Source organism: Peromyscus eremicus, chromosome 3 (assembly GCF_949786415.1).
Source record: "Peromyscus eremicus chromosome 3, PerEre_H2_v1, whole genome shotgun sequence".
NCBI lineage: Eukaryota > Metazoa > Chordata > Mammalia > Rodentia > Cricetidae > Peromyscus > Peromyscus eremicus.
The window spans coordinates 80,536,497-80,553,087 of NC_081418.1; the positions used below are offsets into that span (position 1 = coordinate 80,536,497).

General features: G+C 41.5%; 1 protein-coding gene across 1 annotated transcript in view; it reads right to left on the bottom strand.

Annotated features, from left to right (window-relative positions):
* Positions 1-16,591, bottom strand: part of Il12rb2 (interleukin 12 receptor subunit beta 2) — a 69,234-nt gene that overhangs the window by 14,594 nt on the left and 38,049 nt on the right. Inside the window, exons 8-9 of the mRNA XM_059257055.1 lie at positions 11,083-11,299; positions 3,649-3,849 (exon numbers count right to left, since the gene is read on the bottom strand). Coding sequence (XP_059113038.1) covers positions 3,649-3,849; positions 11,083-11,299 — 418 coding nt within the window. The remainder of the gene's footprint in view (positions 1-3,648; positions 3,850-11,082; positions 11,300-16,591) is intronic.

A 16,591-nucleotide genomic window follows, 5' to 3' on the forward strand; every position in this document is an offset into this window, starting at 1 on the left:
TTCATAAACCAGAGAAAGTGGAGAAGACTCTTGCCACCTTAGTCTGTAGAGTGCCATGGGATCCATGCTGAAGGCAACGGAGGGTATAGAATCACACTTCCTTGGGAAGGGTCTGGCAAGTGGCTCTCATTTCCATGTTTGGTTTACTTTCCTGTCCCATGTCGTGAGAAGAGCCAACCCACCCACTGCCCTGTGGAGATCTGTGAGTTCCTGATGAGCCTTGCAAAGCAAAATGTGAGTGAGGGCACTACTATACTGATCAGAAGCTGTGTCCCCCCCCCCCCCCCCCCCCCCCCCCCCCGTGAATTGCCTGCCCTTAGTCAAGGAGGAAAGATACGTGGCTGTGCGTCTTCATTGACATTTTCTCTTTCAAGAAGAGCAGAGCCTTCCTAGCAAACTTTTTACTGATTTTGGCCTTAAGGAGACACATTTTTTTTGGATCATTTTGTATGAACACTCCCTGCTCACCCCCCCAACCTATGGGTATCTATTCCCCACTTTAAGAACCTTCAGTGGAGGAAGCCCACCAGCAGAAGACTCTCATTTCCTTTGCAATATGGCCCAGTTTCCAAGCTTATTTCATGTTACTATGCTGACCTATATGCTCAACACCCTTGGGCAAAGGCCTTGTCTTTGTTTATAAGCTATTCTACAGACTTTTTTTTTTTTCTCTGCAGAGATTTAGTTTCACGTCAGGTGTGGGAGAATATAAGCAACTCTTCCATGAATAATGTACCCAAGAGTCATTCTGTACACACCAAGAATAACTTGTGAGGGACACAGCTACCCTAGGTCTTGGGAAAACTTCCAGACACTGAGATACAGTGGGCAGACAGGATGGGGCTGGTAGTCTCTAGCTAGCTCCACCGTCCCACAGTCTAGGAATCAGGTTTATTCTGACTCATTCCAGGACATCTGACACTGTCCATACAGCCAGAGTAAGAAAAAGCTTGTAAGGACCCAGTGGCATTAGGAATAACATTTGAATTCGTGAATTAGTGAAATTTTCAATTCAACAGAAAGTGATAGCAAACTAAATATTTCCCAAGTGGCAGAATAATCATAATCAGTTATTTTGTAACTTTATTAAGTTGGTTTTATTCAAATGCATAATTCAAAAGTGACTCAGAATATTTTATTTTACTAAGTATGGAGAACATGCTTGTCATCTACTTTATGGTATTTGTATAGAATTATCTGATTTCCAAAAGAAAGGCAAGGTTCAAATTGTCCATGAGGGATGAATTTTGATATTACCTCACAGATGAATTACTGCTTTTCCTATCTGTATGCCATTTAATTTGGTGGGTGTGATATCACCCCCCTCACCCCCCAGGGAGACTGGTCCTACTGCAAAGCCTCCAGCTATCCCAGAAGAAAGTCACAAAGCTGCTCTCAAATTTGATGCCTCCTTCTGGGCTGTAGTAATGAATACATGCCTTCAATTCCACCACTCAGCAGTCAGAGGCAGGAGGATTTCTGTGAGTTCTATGGCAGTCAGGACTAGAGTGAGACCCTATTTCAAACAACAACAAAACTTGATGCTTTCTTTTCTTACCATTTCATTCCAGGATTTGAATCTTGCTTTCTTGAGCAACCAAGGGAATACACACATACTTTTGGATGTATATATATATTGTTTGATATTGTTGCTGAAACCAGCAACAATAATCAAACTGCTGCCTCATCCCTTCTAAAATCTCTTCTTTTTTTTAAAAGATTTATTTATTTATTTATTTATTTATTTATTTATTTATTTATTTATTTATTTATTTATTTATTATGTATACAATGTTCTGCCTGCATGTATGCCTGCAGGCCAGAAGAGGGCACCAGATCTCATTATAGATGGTTGTGAGCCACCATGTGGTTGCTGGAAATTGAACTCAGGACCTCTGGAAGAACAACCAGTGCTCTTAACCTCTGAGCTATCTCTCCAGCCCCTAAAATCTCTTCTATGGGCTAAATGGTTTCCAAATGAAAAGTTCTAGATTCTCTGTGTCTTGCTTTTCTTTTTCTGGATGCTCACTTTATTTGGCCTCCTCCTTAAGGGTTAGTAAGGAGATTGTAACCCGTTAAAGTTTGGGCAGGCCCGCCATAGAAGAGGCACACATTTAAGGACCAGCTCATATGTTATTGTATAATATATTTTTCTCCAAGTAAAGCTTATCTTAAGCAGATTGTATACATCCCCCTGGAGAAGTGGAATGATTTTCATGGTGGAACAATAACATAGTTTAATGTTTGGAGCTTGTAAACCTATTCAATTCTTATTTCTGACACATTTAATAATAATCACTTGTTCGCTAAATTATTCAGTACATGAAATATGCTAAGCACTGTTCAGAACATCTTCCATATATTAATGCAGTCAGTCCTCATAACCACTCAGATGAGAAAAGAGGGGCATAACAGAAATCTGCCTAAGATCTCACAAGTGTTAGTGAGGGAGCCATGACTCAGACCTGCGTAGGTTGTCTGTATAGCCAGACTGTGAACCACAATGCTGAGCTTACATTTAATATGACATTAGGTTCTCTAGTCCTTTTAATATGTTTTCAGATACTTTCACTTTATTGCAACCCCTGACAGAAACCTCACTTAGGAATAGAGATCCCAATTATGATATAATAGTTCAAATGACAAATAGCAGGATTGGGAATGAGAATCTCCTGGTTTTGTTATCTGTATCATGGCTTTAAAATAATGACTCAATGCACAAAATTATTTTGAGTTAAATGACTTTGCAAAGATAAAGGTATTTGTTACATCGACAAGTTAATTTACGTTTCTGCCATGCTTATTTGGTTCAAATATTGTTTCATCTTACTGGGTATGGTGCTAGGGGACATAATTCTTCCATAAACATAAGACTTCTTCAGTTAGTTGGTCCTCAAATTAGTCCTAAGGACAGTCTTTGCTTTTTCAAGACAAAGTCTCACTATATAGCTTTCACTATTCTGGAATTCACTGTATAGGCCAGTCTGGCCTTGAACTCACAGAGATTTGCCTGCCTCTGCCTCCCAAGTGCTGGGATTAAGGGCATGCACCACCACATCTGCCTTACAGGGCAGTCTTGATGGACTCCAGGTCCCCACTGTTTAGGATTGTAGTGTACCATGTAACCCTCTGTAACTGAAGGCAAAATTTCTTGAAATCTCCCCACATGTCTTAGGGTTTCTTTTACTGTGATAAAACACCATGGCCAAAGGCAACACGGAGAGGAAAGGGCCTACTCCATCTTATTATAGCTTGTATTCTACCATCCAAGGAAGTCAGGGCAGGACTCAAGGTGTGATTCTCGAAGCAGTATCTGACGCAGAGGCCATGAAGAAATGCTGCTCATTAGCTTGCTCCCTATAGCTTGCTCAACCTGCTTTCTTATAGCAACCAGAACCACGTGCCCAGGGGTGCCACCACCCTCTGTGGGATAGGACTTCCCACATCGATTGTTAAGACATAGTCTTGCCTACAGACCAGTCTTATGGAGGCATTTTCTCAATTGTGGTTTCCTCTTCTCAGATAACTCTTGTTATCGGGTTGACACAGAACTAGCCAGCACACCAAAAAAAAAAAAAAAAAAAACAAAAACAAAAAAAAAAAACAGAACTTGGTGGCTCTCTAGAAGGAATGTGAGCAATGAGGTACCTGAAATCAGAGCAGACATGTTGTAGGGAGGGATCCGCAACCAGTGTGGGGGAGACCTCCTGGTGTTTCCTGGCTGTAGAGCCCTCCACTCCACTATGAACTCCTGAACAGCAGAGGCAACTTTCTGGGGAGGCTGCCAGGTCACCACAATGTTGTTCATGTCCGCTGACCTTGCAGATACCCAGGAAGGAGCCAGCAACCCTTTGGGGGTGAGGAAGAGGAAGGACAAAATGAGAATGGATAAAGATGAAGACAGGAACTGGGGAGACATCTCAGTCGGTCAAGTGTTTGAGGACACGAGTTCAGTCCCACTGGGCTAGACGTGGTTGGCATGGTGGTGCACGTTGGTACTCCTAGTCCTGGGGAAGTGGGCCAGGAAGATGCCTGGGCATCTCCAACCAGGCAGACTAGCTTACTTAGCAAGCTCCAGCCAGTGAGAGACTTTTTTTTTTTTTTTACAACAACAAACAAAAAACAAGGTAGATAGTGCCTGAGGAATGACATCTACCTAAGGTTATCCTGTGCCTATATATGCACACATGCATCTGTTCATGCATGAACACACACACACACACACACACACACACACACACACACACACACACACACACACGACAGCTTATCCCAGCTCAGTCTTAGAAACCATCAATCTCTCTCTTGGGACTTCCAGGTCAAGGATTAAGTTTATGCTTTTCAGTTCATGGAGGATTAGCCTCAGCAGCTTGTCCTATAATCCTGTGTAGCTTTCTTTGTGGATTTATTTCCTCTTTGTCTTCACTTACTTCATTCCCTCAAAGTGCTTACTCCGTTAAATGTAATATACACCCTTTTAATGACCTCCCATCTGTCTCCTTAGACGGAAATGTATCACTGAAATGTAGTGTGACCCTTTGCTTGGCTGTTATGTTTTCACACAACAGACTATTTTGTCAAACCTTTTCACTTAGCTTTCTGTTTCTGGGATAGATTCATCCTCCTTCTCTGTAAACCTAGCTCACTCCCTCACACTTCTGCCTACGCCCTTTTCTCATCTGCTTTCCAGTGGCCAGCAGGAGTGTGCTGACACAAAGACACAGTGACCGGTCTCTGCAGCCCCTCTTGTGCACGTGCAAGACCATTCTGGATGAACATGTGCAAAACTGCTTGCTTAAGGAGTGTCCTTCTGCTTGATCTCCAAAACAGATGGATGACAGGAGGATGTAGCTCTTGCCCAGCCTGAGGAAGGCACTGGACACACACACAGAAGGTAAAAAAATTAACAACATGTTGACACTTCGCCAAAAGTAGCTAGCCTGAGGACTCTCACTTCACCTACACTTTGTATTTCCCTACTTTCTATGTTTATCAATTTGATATACATAAAATGATATGTGATTAGAGGTTCGATTTTCATGTTTGTGGTTTAAGGCCAAGCTTCTCATTGACTTTTCTTCTGTGACAATTTGTGGACTTGGCTCATTTTTCTCTGTGATTCTGCCTTTTTATGATTGACAGGTAGCTTAGATGATCCTAATCACTTTTCAGTTTCTACTCTTAATACAGTCAGTTAGTTCTCTGACAACTTTGTTATCTACAGCGGTGCTGGTAAATTTACCTCAGTTTTGATTTTGAGTCTTGTTTGTAAAATTCTACCACCCTGGGGCTATAAACACATTCAACTACATTGTCTTCTATTGGCCTTTACTTCTGCTTCTTATGCTTAGGTTTTCAGTCCAAAGTATAAATTAAAAGGGTTATTTTTTAAAAGGGAAATGCTATTATCTCTTTATGATTTCCAGGGCCTGTGAGTCTGTGTGGTAAACTGCACAGACATACCCACCTGCTGGTCCTTAGATACTCGCTTTTCCTTTCAATTCTGGGGGTAGTGGCTTCCCTGGGGTTTTACTTCTCCGATGGGTAAAAGAAGAATTGGGTAATGGGAAGAGTATGATGAAAGTACATGGTAAATATGTATGAAAATGTCACAATGAAACCTATGAATATACACTAATAAAAATAGCAGAAAAATTCTTCTTAAGTAGAAAGGAAAGAAAGATATTTTATGCTAGCCCTTCAGTTATAAGTAGAAATACTACTAGCTAGAAAAAAAAAAGCCTTCATACCCTAAGAATGAAGCATTTACTTGAAGAACAATAGAAAACTATAAAGCAAAAGGCACTTAATGACAACAAAAGAAGTTTCCTATGTGCAGACATTTATTTCTATCTGCAGTGGGGGTCAGGAAGGAGGGAGGGAGGAGGAAGAGGATTATTGCCTTTTTAGTTTGTCCATTCTTTACTTGTTTGAGGACAGAGTAATAATTTTCAAATGCTGTATATGCTTACCTGGAAGTTGGAACTATTGGCACTAATTTTTAATATACATCTATATAGATTTAAATTGCCAATAATTAATTTAGATTTTGTGTCTGTATGCACAAATGATTTAAACAATAATCTTTCCTGTACTGTCTTTATTTGCCTTTATTAATAAAATAAAATTGATCATAAAACAATTTATCCCATAAAACAGATTGGACAGCTTTCCTTATTTTCTATTTTCTACAGGAACTTTAATAAAATAAGGTTATGTATTTTTTCAGGGTTCAGTTGTAAAGTAGTTTGTGCCTGGGCATATTTTAAAAAGCATAGGGGTGCGAGTAAGGTAGCTCTCGTTTTCAAAATGGTTACTGTGGCTGCCTTTATTTTATGTGTGTGTTTTATTTTGTGTGTGTGTGTGTGTACTTACACGCTAGTGTCGAGGCATATGCATGGAGGTGAGAGGACACCTTGCAGGAGCTGGGTCTCTCCTTTCATGTGTGATCTCAGGCCTAGAGCTCAGGTCGTCAGGCTTGGCAGCATAAGCCCTTTCCTGCGACTCATCTTGTCAGCCTGAGGGTATTTTTTAAAATTAATTAATTAATTAATTAAGTAAGTAAGTAAGTATACAGTGTTTTGTCTGCATGTATGACTGCAGGCCAGAAGTGGGCACCATATCTTATTGTAGGTGGTCGTGAGCCACCATGTGGTTGCTGGGACTTGAACTCAGGACCTCTGAAAGACCAGCCAGTGCTCTTAACCTCTGAGCCATGTCTCCAGCCCCCCCACCCCCCACCCCAGGGTATTTTTTTTAGAATGAAATTTATTCATTCCATAGATACTGAGTGCTACAGTTTGCAAGACCCTTTGCCTGAGGTTGTGCTAAAATCTCCAAAAAGCCCTTTTCATCTCTACTTTATCTGGAATTTGCCAAGCAAATCAGCTTGCACCTTTCAGGACTCCTTCAGCCTCTAGGTCGCTGTTCTTGCCAGGCACCAGTCTGGAATTCCCTTCTCTAGGATGTCTGCCAGACTGCATTCTTCCCTTCAGGACCCTGCTAATAATGCACCTTCTCTCAGTCACCTTTCAGAATCATCCCTTTATGTCAGGCATGGTGATGCACACCTTTAATCCCAGCACTTGGGAGGCAAAAGCAGGTGGAGCTCTGTGAGTTCAAGGACAGCTTAGGCTACAGAGTGAGCCCTTGTGTCAGAAAACAAAAACAAAACAAAATTGCTTCCTCAGCTTCAATCAGAATATCCCATCTCCTTGTTTCCTGAGAACTACTCTGTGGAGTTCTGATGCCTGTAAGGTACTACCTAAGAGAAAGGAGGCTACCTTTTCCATTCTGCTCTGTTGCTTACTGGATGTCTGATCTCGGACTGCTCGGATTATTCTCATTAGTGGTTCACTTTGAGTCACCAGTAATGCATCAGTATTGAACTAAGGAAAGAAATAAAACACTTCCTCTTGGAGTCATTTAACCAAGAGAACAGATTTGAATTCTCTACTTCATGTTCTCTGTCTTCTGTCCTCTATCTGTCCCTGTCTGTCTGTTTTGTGCGTTTTGTGTGTGTCTGTCACATGAGCTGAATGTGTCTCTGTGTCTGTCTGCTGCATGACTTGTATGTGTCTGTATGTACTGTGTGTGTCTCTGTGTGTGAATGGTGTCTACCTGACTGTATCTGTATGTGTGTCTGTCCCTTGGGGTGTGCATATATATGAATGTTTTACATAGGTAACACACATATTCAAGTGAAATAAAAATAAGTCTTTAAAAAGTCTATGTGTAATACTTATCCACAGAGGAGAAATATTAAATAAAAAATAACCAGGAGGTTGTAGGATGGCTAAGCATGTAAGATGCTGACTGTTAAGTCTGAGTTTGATCCCTAGGATCACTTGGTAGAGGCAGGGAACTTACTCCCCAAAGTTGTCCTCTGACCTACAGGCACACTGTGACATGAACATAAACACACATACTAAATCAGTAAATGGAAAAAATAAAATAAAATACTTATTTATTCTTTTTGGTTTTTCAAGGCAAGTTTTCTCTGTGGTGCTCTGGCTGTCCTGGATCTTGCTCCGTAGATCGGGTTGGTTCAGAGATCCTTCTAAGAGCTGAGATTAAAGGCATGGATCACGATGCCCATCTTAAAAAAGATTTTTTAAAGGAAAGAATGTACCAAAAAGTGTGTTTGGGGGATTGAAGAAAAATCACCTGTAATTCATATGAGGCAAAGATGATCCCTGCTAATATTTCCATGGCTTCTACTAGTCTTTTTGTTTTTAACTATAAAAAAAATCTGCTCATATAAATATAGATTTAAATGGAATCATCCAATATATATCCTTTTTAAAAAAAATATTTATTTATTTGTTTATTGGTGTGTGTGAGGTATCTCTCTATGTATTCCTGAATGGCCTAGAGTTCCCTGTGTGGACCAGGCTGGCTTTGAACTCATGAGGTTCTGCTTGCTTCTGCCTCCCAAATGCTGGGACCATGTATACTTTTAAAGACTACTTTGTTGCTTGTCATGTAAATCTTCCCACTGAACAGTTAATGGCATGCTGGTGTGTGATTAAGACAGGCAAAGGTCAGACGTATTTAAGAGTCTGTTCTCTATTGGACATTTAGGTCAGCTATAGTGTTGTACTGCTTCAAGAAACATTTCCTTTTACAAAACATAATATTTATTTATTTATTTGTGCATATGTGTGTACCACAGCACAGGTTTGAAGGTCAGAGGACAAGCTGAGGGAGTCAGTTCTCTCCTTCTACCTTGTAGCATCTTGGGGATTGAACTCAGGTTATCAGGCTTGGGGCAAGTCCTTTACCTGCTGAGCCATCTCGCCAGCCCTCAAGCAGTTATTCAACAAACATCTGCATTTACATTTCTAATATTTATGCTATTATTTCCTGAAGATACACTTCTCCTTCCTTCCTTCCTTCCTTCCTTCCTTCCTTCCTTCCTTCCTTCCTTCCTTCCTTCCTTCTTCCCTCCCTCTCTCCCTCCCTCCCTCCCTCCCTCCCTCCCTTTCTTCTTTTCGTCTTATTTATTTTTGAGGTTAGTCTCACTCTGTATCCCAGGCTGGTCTGGAATTCACTATGTAGCCCAGACTGGCCTTGAATGCTGAGATTACAGGCAGTAAACAACACACCTGGCCTGACAATACATATTGACTTGAGAAATTCTATGGACAAAAGGCATGATCATATTTAGCATTTTTTATATATTGCCAAATAGTTTTCCAGAAAGTTCTACCAATATACATACCTACCAACAACACACAAAAACAGTTTCACCGACATGGAGCACACTCATTCTTCTCATTCCGTCAGACTGACTTGATTTTTTCATGCTTTTTCAAAATTTACATCTCATTAATTGCTAGCTAAGTTAAACATTTTCATATCTTTATTGCTCCTCTCATAATTGGTGGGTGGGGTCATGGAGATGCAATGGGGGTCAAACTTAGGATATCCTTGATATCCCATGTATTTGAAAAAAAAAGTACAGATTAATTAAAAATTAATTTAAAAAGATTAACAGACATATAGGCAACATCAACTCTCTTTATACTAAAATGTGATATATAATCACACAATTATATAATATATGATACATATATATATATATTTAAGCTCTTATTTGCATTTTAAGCTTTGCTTGCATTTTTTCTTCTTTTTGAGACAGCATCTTACTACAGAGCCTACACTGGCTTCTAGCTTGCAAACATCTTGCCTAGACCTCCTGTTTGGGTTACAGGTGTGCACTATCACATCTACCACTAATTAATTAATAGGTTTTTAGAGACTCCTGCAGACTGGGGTCACTCCCTTCTGCCTCCTCTCTGTTCTGCTGCCTACAGAGAAACAGCTAGAGCTCTCGCAGCCTTTTGGGCCATTTCCATGTGAGGGTGAACGCCAACTTCGGCAGAGGGAAAGAGAGAGCATTGGAGTGTTGATGTCACCACCCGGAGCTATCTGTCTGTGAACCTCCTTTACATAGAGGGCAAATGAGCCATAGTAGTAGACTTTCAGTCAGACTGACTCTGAGGAGCAATTCCTAACTCAGAGGCTAAATCGAGGTGATACCTATGTTTACTGGTATTTTCTTCTAGCTGTTTTCATCATTTGCTCTTAAAATATAACCAAGATTTAATGGTGCATCTAAAACAATAATGTTTTGGGACTGGAGAGATGACTCAGCCATTAAAAGCACTGGCTGTTCTTCCAGAGGACCCATGTTCGATAGGTCTCAGCACCCACATGGCGGCTCACAACCATTAGTAACCCTGTTTTTAGGGGATCTGATGCCCTCTTCCAGCCTCCATAGACACTGCATGCAAATGGTACATACACATCCATGGAGGCAAAAGACCTATACACATAAAATAATAAATAAATCTTAAAACAACAATCTTTTGTCAGAAATTTCTTCAAATTGATGATTGCTAGACTCATGTATATACAACATTATGACCCTAAGTTGTAAGAAAGGGTCCAATTACAGTGTTTTATCTTGCTTAGACTTTTTTTTTTAATAGTTCAAACCTTGAGACATAGCATAAGATCCATTTTCTTAGCTAATTATGGTCTTTTCTTTGAGGAGATAATTTTAGAAGATATGATTATAAATGTGAGACTTTACATCTAGTTGGGATTATTTTACTGAAGACAATTAGATACATATTAAATGTATGTAATAAAGAAAATTTTATCACAGTTTCACTAAGGTCAGAATTTCATTTTAATACTCAGCTTTTAAATATAAGTCTAAATTTTTTGTCTAGAATTTAACAATGTATGTTATTATTGAATCTGTAAAAGTTAGTCTAATTGGAAAACACTACTCTAATGTAACTTTACTAACACTTATATGTAAGATTATAATCTTATAGTGATTTGCAAGACAGTAACTATAATTTCCATCTTAGAAAGAAATTGAAGCACAGAGGGTTCATTTTAATTCATTTGCTCAAGGTCATCTCCAGGGTAACAGGAAAAGAGAGCTGTTGACTCCAAAGTCTAAACTCTTGGCTCCTCACACCAGGCTCTGGCCTGCAGCTGCCAGAGAAAAAAGGTGAGGGAGACAGTTTCCCACGGGCAGTGTTAAGGTGACTGGGTACTTACCGGTGCCGCACAGGTCCACTATGGTAATGCGAGTGGGCGCAGAAGTGCCTTTCGAATTGGTTGCAGACAGGGATGCAGTCCAAGCCCCGGTTCCAGGAATGACCCCAGTCCAGGAGGTGTGATTTGTACTATTCTCCAGTGTCATTTCCCCTGTCACCTCCTGTAAGGTCACCTGATAGCAGAGGATTTCCCCCCTTGCCTCTGATGGACTCAGACTCTGCAAGAAAGCATATGCACATACCCTTACTCCCAGACAAGATCTTGGATGCTCTTCATGCCTGGACCACCTGTCCCGGCTGCAGGTCACTCTATCTTAGTGAGTTTTTAATTTATGTCTTCCCATCTCCACACTTCCATTCAGTGATTCACATCCTCACACCTTCTATTTAGTTTTTTTTTTTTTTTAAAAGGTTAGCACTTTAAAAAGATAACTCTTTAAAACACATTGAGTTTTCTTTCTTCAGAACAAAGCTTCCCCACGGTAAATAAAACTAATGGGAGAACTATGGAATCTGACTGTAGAAGCACTGGCTCTGAGCTTCGAATTTACCATCACTCAGATCTTGGGACAGGCACTCAGTTCCTCTGGGTTTTTGTTTTTAAACTTCTGAAATATACTCACAGAGAGACACGTCACAGAGACCTAGTCACAGAGACACTCAGAGGGACACACAGAGAGACACATTCGCAGAGAGAGACTCACAGAGAGACACGCTTTCAGGGAAGGCATGGGCGTGGGTGGGGGGATAAGGAGAGGGTGCCTTTTTGTTCGTTTGTTTTTTGAGACAGGGTTTCTCTGTGTAGCCCTAGACTGGCTTCAGACTCAGAGATCCACCTGTCCCTGCCTCCTGAATGCTGGGATTAAAGATGTGTTCCACTACCACCTGGTGAGGGTGCCTTTTTAAATATAGAAAGTGCCAGGCTGCTTAAAACATTAAAACTACCACTTTCGGGAGCTAAACTAGTAAAATGATCCTTAGGGACTTCAATTAGGCATCTGTGCTAGGAACCTAGTTCCAAACTGCCAAGTTCTGATTGAGATCATTTGGGAACAAAGCCACAAAGTAAGCAGAAACTGTTATTTTTCTCTTGTTTTGTACAATGGCCATGACAAACGCAAGCACAGACCTGAAGAGTTGTGAAGCCTAACCCTGGCAGTGCCCATCCCTGCCTACTGCATTAAGAAGGCTTGGCTAACATATTTAAGTGGCATAGTTTTCTGGGCACAGCCATTTGTTCACAGCAGGAAACTGTTTACTGGGAGATCCCCTGAGGACCAGCAAGTGCCCTTGTTCTGGTTCCTTGATTACCAAGAGGCTGAATAATTTGGTTTCCTATGTGGTTTATCTGTCAGAAGAATTTGGACATGAACATCTGGCACACTTCAATTCTTTAACTTTAAGTGAATAAGCTGCCTTCTTGATTATAATTTGGATTCTGAGACATTTAGTACCGGAGAGAGAATGTTCTGATTTGCTGAGTCAAGTCTTCTGATTGGACCAGTAGCTACATTCTTATTGTAGTTAATCAATGAGCTCTCAGCTCTCTATATTGCCACTTCCAGAGCTTAGTTAATGCAAGTCTGTTGGGGGAAACTTTTGGTCCACGAGTCCTTAAACTAGATCTTAGCCAGGTCCAGTGTACGATGCTGCTGTGGAACCTTGGGAGAATACTCAGCAACTCCCTGAAGTTATCTTTTCAGGTGTCCATTACATTCATTACAATCAATCTCATTGACTCTTGTGAGGATTACTTAAGTATTTGCTTTTTTTTTTTTTTTTTTTTTTTTTGAGACAGGATCTCACTGTGAGGCTCTAGCTGGCTTAGAACTAATTACATAAACCAGGCTGACCTCAAACTTTTGTTAGTGCTCCTGCCCCTGGGATTATAGGTACGTGCCACTACACCCAGCTACACAAATGTTTTTTCAAGTCTGATGTTCTAACAAACATCATATTAATAAACGTGGCCTTCATCAAAGGAGAAAAACAACATAGATGGAACCAACACTTGTCAGGGAAGCCATCTTCTGGCAGGAATGGGGGGCAATATGAGCAGTTAACTTCTGAGGAGTAACTTGGTGGGGAGAAATTGGGACTGTCTATGTTAGATACATTTTTTGCTGAACCTATAAGGCTGTCAGGGAAAGACGGAGTGAGAGACAGCTGAGGGGATGCCTTTCTGTAACCAGTACCTGCTTTTTATCTATAGTGTTTTTCTCCCTCTGCCATGATGTGTGGTGCTCCTCAGGCCTGAGGCAGGGAGGAGGTTCAGGCTGCTGCAATTTATAGATGGAATCCCAGTCACCCTCTCAGCTCAAAGTTGCAAAGCACCTTCTCCAGCCGTGGGGTTATGATGCATTCTGACACACGGCGTCAACAGAAGGCATGACTTTAGCAATTTGGGAAGGGTGGAGACAGGAGTTTTTCTCCAAGTGCCAGAAGGCTCTGAGTCACGGGAGACAAGCAGTGAACTCTGAAGATAGCCATCCTGACCAACCGACTGACTGCAGATAAACAGTCGTAGTCCAGTGCTACTCATTTGAGAAGGTGATAAGGGAGAAAATAACAGTTTGTTAATCACGAGCTTTACATTCCTTGTCATGTGTAGCTCTTTTCTCTTCCCTTTCTGAGGCACGAGCCCAGTCTTCGAGCAGCTGAGTAACTACCTCAAGCCATACCCAGAGAGAAGACGGATGAGTTTATAGAGCGCCCCCTGGGGGATGTCAGGGAGGGGTGTTATCTGGAAGGTGCAGTTGCCGATCCTGGCAGGGTTTCTGACATTTGGATCCCTTCTAGTAGCACTGAGTACAAACAATGAAAAGAAGAAATACTACGTGGCTATGTGGTACGGCAGCCAGAACACTGCCTCTAATGACAGAAAGGGAAGGCCATTAGAGTTTTGCTTATGTCAAAGAAGAGCAGCGGTCATCAAGACCCCTTTGGAAGCTCAGGCATTGAATGTGTTAGTCACAGCTCTCCTGTCCTTTCATTTCAGCTTTGGATTGTTGCTGGGTTTGTGCATGGTTGATGCTGGCCATTGAATACAGGCCCTGTGCATGCTACTACGTGCTTTTTGCCCTGAACTGTATCCCCACCCTCGATTCTTAGTAGGAAGGACCTTTGATTTTCTCACTTCTCTGTGTAACATCTATTGCACAGAGATACTTTATCACTCTGAGACATAATATCACTATTTTCAAAATAAGGATAATAAAAACTCCTGGCTTATCCTTTAGCTCTCTATGAAATTTCTAATGTCCGACCTGATCACAAAGTCCATATAGTTTGTGAGTTGAAAACTGAATACTGGGCTGGCAGGACGGCCCAGTGGGTAAAGGCATTTGCTGGAAAGCCTGATGACTTGAGTTCAAGTTTTGAAATGCACATGGTGGGAGGAGAGAACAGATATCCATACTGTCAATGTCACGTGCACATGACAAAAAATAAATAAATGTAAAACGACAACAAAACAAGAACCCCTCCCTTGACACACAAACTGAGTATTTCATTTTGGAATCATGACTTACATTCATCAACCCCAGTACAAAGTGGAGAAATAGCAAGAAGTGCTCATTGTTTGCTTTCCTGAGATGGTCTCTCTACGTTACCAAGGCTAGCCTTAAGTTCTGAGGCTTAATGATCCCCCTACTGCAGCCTCGTTAGTAGTTGGGACTACAGGCGCATGCCAACTGTGTTCTAATTTTGATTTCAAGTTTTAAACATCACTCCACTGAAATCTTTGATGTTTTTTATTCTCCCCTCCCCTGAAGACTATCAGTTCACCTTTGTATCCTTACGGGTTTGCACAATGCATGCCTAGTAACAGGAATGTGGCCCTGACTTTCATAATTACCTTGTGAATCTTTATGGTAGCCTCGTGTGCTATACACTAGTATTATCTTAAGTTTGCTTATGAGGAAAGTATGTCCAGGGAGGCTAAACACCTTGCCCAAGAACACGTGAGGTACCCCACCATGCAGCTGCAACAGAACCACACAGAGAGTCCTGCTTGCTCATGAGGTCAGAGGTTAGCACTCCTGCCAGCCCTGGCATGTCCCTCTACCGCCACAGAACTGAATGGAGAACCTAGTTCATTAGGTCAGCACCCAGCACCCTTGTTGTTCCCAGAACCCCAACCCCCAGCCATGCGAAACCATGTAGAGAAGCCATGTGCTTGTCTGGTCAGTGGCCAGTGCCCCTTCTGACCCAAAACTTCAGCATCTCCCCAGACACCACATGGAGATCTGGCCTGCTTTTCAGGTCAGAAGCTGACACTCTAGCACCTCATCCTCAGCTGCCCTAGAACCAGGTAGCGAGTGAACTTGTTCATCAGATCAAAGGCCAGCACTTTTGATGACCCTGACACCCCACCACCCTACCACAGAACTGCATAGAGATCCCATGGGTTCATCAGGCGAAAGGCTAGCATCACAGCTGACTCTGGCACCCTGTCTCTTTGATACTGCAGAATCACACTGAGTGCTAGCTCATGAGGTCAGAGGTCACTCCCACTACTCAGGCATCTCCCTTGCCAACTTATACAGGTTACCCACTTCTAGAAGAGGTCGTGCCCCTTCTAGACAAGCTGGTGCCACCTCAGCTACCCTACCACATACCAGTACTGTGTGTTTCCACGAATGAACTTGAGGCAGCATAGCTGACCCCAAACCAGAGAAGCTGGGTTAATTCCAAGCATGGATCCAAACAGTCACCCAACACAGGTAGGCTAGACACTCAAACAAAAAGAAAACCAGTGAACAGTTCCAGATGTAGAAATCCCAACTCAAAAAACCAAGACAATATGTCTCCTCTCCAAATGGCCAATCCCATAGTGATGGTCCCTAGTGAGAGCAACTTAGGTGAATTTCCAGACAAAGTGGCCCAAAGAATTATAAATATGTTCAAAGGATTCAAAGAGGACATAAATAAACTCTAAAACTAATTTGAAGAGGACTGAAATAAACTCCTAAATGAATTCCAAGAGAATTTGTTTGTACAAACAGCTTGAATAAAATAAAGAAGTCAATTCAGGATACAAAAATAAGTTCAATGAAGAAATAGAAATATTGGGAAAGAAGCAACCTGAAATGTATAAAAATGAAAAGTTAAGTAAGTCAGATAAAAAGAAATTCAGTGGAAAAACCTCACCAGTAAAATGGACCATGCAGAGAATGGAGTATCAGGGTTAGAAGACAATGAAAGGACTGGATCCTTCAATTAAAGAAATCAATGACATTTTAAAGACTTGTTCATTTATTTTACTGAGTGTTTGCTTGCATGTGTGTACGTACACTATGTATATCACATGCATGCCTGGTGCCCAGGGAGGTCAGAAGAGGGTATGGATTCCCTGAAACTGTAGTTACAGATGGTTGTAAGCCACCACGTGGGTGCTGGGAACTGAACCCATTTTCTCTGCAAGAGCAACAAGTACTCTTAAAAACACTGAACCATCTCTTCAGCCCTATTGGTAAACTTTTACAAACATTGGAACAGACATGTGAGAT